This window comes from Catharus ustulatus, chromosome 22 (genome assembly GCF_009819885.2).
Source record: "Catharus ustulatus isolate bCatUst1 chromosome 22, bCatUst1.pri.v2, whole genome shotgun sequence".
Classification (NCBI taxonomy): domain Eukaryota; kingdom Metazoa; phylum Chordata; class Aves; order Passeriformes; family Turdidae; genus Catharus; species Catharus ustulatus.
The window spans coordinates 1,870,058-1,877,260 of NC_046242.1; the positions used below are offsets into that span (position 1 = coordinate 1,870,058).

At 50.6% G+C, this 7,203-nt stretch overlaps 2 protein-coding genes across 2 annotated transcripts; both read right to left on the bottom strand.

Annotated features, from left to right (window-relative positions):
- Positions 1–35: 35 nt before the first annotated feature.
- On the bottom strand, positions 36–1,095 carry ZNHIT3 (zinc finger HIT-type containing 3). Its single transcript, XM_033078249.1, has 4 exons — positions 1,016–1,095; positions 868–899; positions 657–800; positions 36–510 (listed from the first exon to the last, which is right to left on the bottom strand). Exons 1-4 carry the CDS (start codon positions 1,093–1,095, stop codon positions 320–322), a joined length of 447 nt encoding a protein of 148 aa, XP_032934140.1. The 3' UTR covers positions 36–319.
- Positions 1,096–3,899: 2,804 nt separating this feature from the next.
- Positions 3,900–4,871, bottom strand: LOC117005898 (lysophosphatidic acid receptor 1-B-like). Its single transcript, XM_033077982.1, has one exon. The coding sequence runs from the start codon at positions 4,869–4,871 to the stop codon at positions 3,900–3,902; it is 972 nt and encodes a 323-aa protein (XP_032933873.1).
- Between the last annotated feature and the right edge of the window lie 2,332 nt (positions 4,872–7,203).

A 7,203-nucleotide genomic window follows, 5' to 3' on the forward strand; every position in this document is an offset into this window, starting at 1 on the left:
TTTAGTGAACAAAAACATTTCAGAGCACTCATGGATTAAAATAAATGCAAATATATTTAATATTGTCACTGTGAAGCAACATTTCCTGTGGCTGCCAGCATTTCTGTGCCAACAGAAAAATTTCCTCAGAGTAGCAAGTTCAACCCCCAGGATCTAAAAATGTCCCAACACAGCCCTGCCCCTTCAGCTCTAAACTGAAATCAGCACTGACATCCACGGGCAAAGTGGCCAAGACACACAGCAGAGCAGCTCTGGCTGCTGCCAAACCTCAAAAAAATAAAAATCTTAAAGATAAATATAGAACCATTCCCACAGCAGCTCACTCGGGGAGAATGTTCTCCTTCTCAGGGGGCTCCACAATGCTCAGGCAGCAATCTGCAAACTCCACGAACAGGGGCTCCTGCATGAACTTCCTCATGAGGGAGCTTTTGTCCCGAGCCTGGTCCAGGGTGAGCAGCAGCTGCCGCAGGTGGGGGTTCAGCAGCAAATCCCTCAGCTCCTCTGATTCTCCTGCAACGAGGGAAAGATCAGAGCTCCCGACGTGCCTGAGGCCCCCCTGACCTTGCCAAAAAACCTCCAAAGGGCCAGATCGAGCTTGTAACGCTGTTAGGCCTGGGATAAGCTGGAGCTCCACCGGTTCCAATTCCCCGAATTACCCAAGAGTTTGAGTTTCTCCGGCGGGACGCGGTCCTGCTCGTCCTCCTCGCTCAGGATGTCCTCCAGGGGTGCGGGCTCCGGGGGGGAACCGTGCCCGGCCGCCTCCCGCTGCCGCTCCTGCCGGGGCTCGGGCGCGCAGTGCTCTGCGGACAGACCCGCGTTAGCCCCGCGTTAGTCCCGGCCTATCCCGGCCCCCCGGCCCGCACTCACCTCGGTGGGTCCGGCAGCACGGCACGGAGCAGCTGTGGGGAGAACGGCGTGAGAGAGGGGCCGCGCACCGCCCGCCGCTCCCTCAGCGCTCCCCAGCCCCGCGCTCCCCTCCTTCCCTCCCTCTCCCCTCAGCCCGTCCCTCGCTCACTAAGCGGTGCCGCAGCGCGGACAGCGGTACCGGGCCGCGCCCCCCGCCCCGCACTCCGCGCACGGCCCCGGGGCCCGCATGGCCGCCACTTCCGCTTCCGCTTCTACTTCCGCTTCTACTTCCGCTTCCGGCAGTGCTGCTAATCCACCGCCGAGCGCCGCCGGCCAGGCGCGCTCAATCCAGCACCGAACTGTTTCGAGATTTTTCCATAAATAAATAACTATAGAGATGTATGGACATCGATATATAGAGATATTACGGATATAACTGTATACAGACATAGCTCTGTATGTGGGGAAAGAAGGAGGGAGTGGAGAGAGATGTGTATATCGAGATAGGGATAGAAGTATAAATACAGGCATATATAAAATATATAAATAGATGTAGACATAGATACAGAGATATATGTAGCGATGAGGAAAAAACAGCAAAGCAAAGAAACTGGAAAGAAGTCCCTGAAAACTCCAAGGGCTGATGTGTTGTGTGATGGATGTGAGAACATCATCTCTGTGTGGATTTTCATGGAATTTTATTGCTGTGCGTTGATGAAATATCACAGAGCAGCAGCTGAGCAGTGCAGAACCAGAAACATGAGCTGATGTCACAAAATCTATTCAATCCAGGCTTCTAAAGAAGTCTAAACATTGAGATTCTTCTAGGAAATATCCCAGTGTAACTAAGAATAAGCATCCGTCTTCACTGGGATCTGACAGAATAATATCTACTAAACAAATATTCAGTAACCAAGTCATTTTTTTTTTTTTTTTGAGAGGGAGGAGTTGAGACCTTTCTCTTTTACAAAACATCTGGTCTTGACATTTTTATTTCTTTCTGTCCAGGCAGCTCTGATCCAGAAGAGCCCAGGCAAGGATTTACCTGTAAGAGTACAAATTTCACCAGCCAGAGACTCGAGGGTGCCCTTAACAGCAGAAATATGAAAGCACAGCCAAAATATCTCACACAAACACCTCATCCAGCAATTAAAATCACAGCAGGGAAACAGTGCTGAGTGCCCCTGTTAATAAAGATTCACCCAGCAGTCAAAAGTCACAATTTGACTGACTGAACAAGAAAATAAACCACAGTTATCTCCCAAAATTCCTGGTAATTTTCCAGCTGTTCCACCCTCTCCAGAGGCACAGCCCAGAGCAGAGGGACGTGAGGCACAAAGCAAACACCATTAATGGTTATTATTTTTAACTGCAGGGAAAGCAGCTCCCTGTTCCCATGGAGCAGCCAGGCAGAGTTGCTCAGGGACAGGGACAGCACCGTGCTGGGAGGCTCTGCCAGGCTCCATCCCCACCCCAGAGAGCAACCACAGAGCTGCCAAAGCTGGGAAAAAACCTCTGAGATCCCCAACCCCAACCACCCACCACGGAACACCCTCGAGGGCCACATCCACACGTTTTTCTGCACCCAGGGCCACATGCACACGTTTTTCTGAGCCCAGGGCCACATCCACATGTTTTTCTGCACCCAGGGCCACATCCACACACTTTTCCGAGCCCAGGGCCTCATCCACACATTTTTCTGAGCCCAGGGCCACATCCACACGCTTTTCTGAACCCAGGGCTGCATCCACACCTTTTTCTGCACTCAGGACCACATCCACACATTTTTTTGCACCCAAGGCTACATCTACACATTTCTTCTGAACCCAGGGCCAAATCCACAATTTTTCTGCACCCAGGGCCACATCCACACGTTTTTCTGAGCCCAGGACCACATCCACACATTTTTCTGAGCCCAGGGCTGCATCCACACATTTTTCTGAGCCCAGGGCCGCATGCACACATTTTTCTGAGCCCAGGACCACATCCACACATTTTTCTGAACCCAAGGTCACACCCATACGTTTTTCTGAGCCCAGGGCCGCATCCACACATTTTTCTGCACCCAGGGCCACATCCACACATTTTTCTGCACCCAGGGCCACATCCACACATTTTTCTGCACCCAGGGCCTCATCCACACGTTTTTCTGTACCCAAGGTCACATCCACACGTTTTTCTGAACCCAGGGCCACATCCACACGTTTTTCTGCACCCACCAGTGTGTGTCTGTGTCACATCCACACATTTTTCTGCACCCAGGGCCACATCCACACATTCTTCTGCACCCAGGGCCACATCCACACATTTTTCTGAGCCCAGGGCCAAATCCACACAGTTTTCTGCATCCAGGGCCACATCCACACATTTTCTGAGCCCAGGGCCACATCCACACATTTTTCTGAACCCAGGGCTGCATCCACACATTTTTCTGCACCCAGGACCACATCCACACATTTTGCTGAACCCAAGGGCACATCCACACGTTTTTCTGAGCCCAGGGTCTCATCCACACGTTTTTCTCCACCCAGGACCTCATCCACACGTTTTTCTGTACCCAAGGTCACATCCACACGCTTTTCTGAACCCAGGGCCGCATCCACACATTTTTCGGCACCCAGGACCACATCCACACATTTTTCTGCACCCAGGGCCACATCCACACATTTTTCTGCACCCAGGGTCACATCCACACGCTTTTCTGAACCCAGGGCCACATGCACACATTTTTCTGAACCCAGGGTCACATCTACATGTTTTTCTGAGCCCAAGGTCACATCCACACATTTTTCTGAGCCCAGGACCTCATCCACACATTTTTCTGCACCCAGGGCCTCATCCACACGTTTTTCTGCACCCAGGGCCACATGCACACGTTTTTCTGCACCCAGGGCCTCATGCACACATTCTTCTGCACTCTGGGCCAAATCCACACGTTTTTCTGCACCCAGTACCACATCCACACATTTTTCTGCACCCAGGGCCCCATCCCCACATGTCTCTGCAGCCATCAGCGTGCTCTCCCCGTGCGGTGGGAGCTGTGCCGTTCCCAGTCAGACGTTGTCGATGGCGCAGGCCCGGACGCGCGAGGCCCAGAGGCAGCGCAGCGCCTTCAGCCTGGCCCCCAGCGCCCTGGACTTGAGCGTGTAGAGCACAGGGTTGCCCAGGCAGGTGATGGTGATCAGCATGGCCGTGCAGTTCCTGAAGATGTAGGCCCCGGGGTAGAGGTCGGTGTGGCAGCGCTGGTTGGTGGCGTCGAAGATGACGCCGGCCAAGAAGGGCGCGTAGGACACCAGGGCCAGCAGCCAGATGGAGATGCTGGTCCTGGCCACCTGCGTCTCCGCCGACTTGTAGGTGTTGGTGACCTGGCCACACGCCTCCTGCATCCTCAGCTTCCTCTTCCTCAGGATGATGATGATCCTCAGGTAGGTGAAGAGGGGCACGAGGAAGGCCACCACCACGTTGGGCATGGTGATGAAGACGAGGTAGTCGACGCAGAAGGGGCTGTAGAGCACCGAGATGCTCCTCTCTGCCTGCAGGCAGTTCCAGCCCATCAGCGGCAGGCAGCCCAGGAAGAAAGCCAGGACCCAGATGATGAAGACCACGACGATGGAGTGGTGCCTGGCCACCCTGAACCTCGTCCTCATGCTCTTGGCCACGGCCAGGTAGCGCTCGATGCCGATGCTCACCTGGTTGTAGATGGTGGAGAGGATGGAGGTGGTGTACAGGGCGTAGGGAGCCAGCATGTCCTGCGAGCCAAAGATGGTGATGTCGGGGTTGGTGATGAACAGCACGGTAATCCAGAAGCCAGAGAAGCTGGTGAAGAGGTCAGAGACAGCCAGGTTGCAGAAGAGGATGGAGATGGGCTTGTGCAGGTCCCTGGTGGCCAGGCGGGTGACGATGACGAGCCCGTTGAAGATGACGGAGGTGACGTTGATGGTCAGCTGGGGGATCCCCAGGGCCAGCACCAGGTAATGACTCCAGATCTTGGTGTAGTTGGCAGAGCAGTTTGAGAATCCATTCATGGTGGGAAGTGCTCCTGCAGCCCCTGGCCAGGCTTTGCTCATCCCATGCTCCCCAGGAGCTCCCACCTCGCTGCAGAACCGCTCCTGACACGCAGCTCCCGCTGCCACATCACCGACCTGCCGGGGATTAAACTTTAACCAGTGCTTTCCAATATTTGGGTTGCCAGCTGGGGGCTGTGCTGATCTCCTTGGAGTTGCTAGGATAGCCCAAACTGCAGAACACATTTCCCACATGGATGAACCGCTGGAAACAACCTTTGACAAAAAAAAACAAAACCCAGGGCTTGGGGAGATGAGTGGTCACGCCTGCAGTTTAAAGTTCTTCATTCTAAAATGAAGTGAATTCAGATTTAACTCACAAATGAATTAGATCAGAGAGCCAGGAAAGGGAGAGCAGAGTTTTGTGGGTTTGGAGCGGGGAGTGTGTGGCTGAGGGAGCTGAAATAAAACATCAGTGCTCTGTCACCAGCCTGGACCCCTCCAGCCCAGAAAATCCCTTCTGCCACTCAATCCTTTCATGGTAACACAGCTAAAGCCCAACCAACATCACCACCCATCTTTGCTACAGGATAATTTGTGTTTATTTTATGTGGTGTGTTCATTAATAAACCAGCATCAACACCACTGTAGCTTTTCTTTCTCCATCTTTTTAAACACAAATGATTTTTGAGAACTTAGACTGAAAATGCCTGAGACTTGGAGGGAAAAGAAAGCTCTGGGGACACACATTCCATGCTCTCAGCAGAGGGCACTGCTGGAATAAAATCCAGGATACAGTGGGAGCAGGGAGATTTTACACAGCTGAGCAGTCCAGGTGAGCAGGACAATTATCCAGGCAAAGCCACGTTATTTATTGTGATTCAATTCATATTTTTTGTTACCTTGATGAAGGATTCACCTCCACTGGTCACAGTTTTCTACCACGACCCTGCCAAGCAGCTCAGCTGAATTTATGGGCTCCCAGTTCAGCACTGATCATTACAGCAGCAGAGATGGGAATCTGTGAACTCTGATAGCTCTGCCAAATTGCAAATGTAAGAAATTTAGGCTATAATTTTAAGTTTAAAAGGAGGAATTCTAATGGTTTGGGGTTTTTTTACTGAAGTGTATGAAAGTACATTCAGTTTAATGTGCAGTCAGCACACACCATTTTTGTGTACTAGGAATACTTTATAATTAATTATTACACTTTCTAAGCGTGATTATCATACTTGATACAAGTCTAGGCAAGCAATAACTATTTCAGATGATCACAAGGGAATGATTTCATAGAAATAAGGGCTGAGAATTGATCAGTCCAGCCTGGGGGTGCATTAACACCCTATAAAATATTCCTCTCCCAGCGTCCCAGATAAAACACCCTTTGTAATCCCAGCTGGGGCAGCCACACCTCTGGTGTGAGGTTGCTGCTGAACAAGGGCCCCACTATTTCTGTCCCCTCTGTGCCAGCCCAGCCAATCCTTTCACTCCCAGCAGAAGTGGCAGCACAGCCCAGGTGGGCACAGGACACCTGGGATGAACTCAACATCCACAGAGCAAAACAGCTTTGAAAATACCCTGGTGGCTAAAAAGAACTTCTCTGTGAATTTGGGCTCCAAAGGGCTCTAGATGTTCCTGAAAATGCTGCTTGAAGTTGCTCTAATTTGAAAATTTGGTGCTTGAGCACAAAATGCTAAAGGATGAGAGAGCAGAATGTAATTAAAGTAATATCAAGTGGTATAAATAGCTCTCCACAAAAGATTTGTAATCTGATTTCCCTAATAGAATTGCACACAAATTACCATCATGTTGCTGGATTAAGGGAGACAATAGTGTGGAAGCTGTTTTTTTTAGTGGGCTTTAATGTACAGAACCCCCCCAGATTTGTACATCCCAACCCTCTGTGATGCAGTAGGAGTTCCCAAAAATCAGATAAAAAACACTTTAAATTTAAAGCAAAACCTTTTCATGGAACAACCACAATTCAAGGGCATTTTTCTACTCCCATATTCCAGGAACTGTGAAGCATTCTCTGCACTTATCTCACTCTACACCGGTGAGGAAATTGTTATCTGCATCTTATAAATGGGCAAAGAACAATCTCATTGTTTGTTCAAGGTGCCACCAGATTCCAGGGAACTCAATGTGATCTCAGGATCTCAGGCAGACACCTCAGACACTGACTGTACCTTGCTGGGGACAGCCTCTGACTCATGTTTACCAAGATTCCACCTTCTGCAACGTTTATTTTTTTTTCAGTTCTGTGATTGTATTTACATTTCTTTATCTGAATGCCCAGTTTGTTTAGATGTATGTGTAAGAAATGGCCTCGTTTTGTGGAATTATCTGCTGG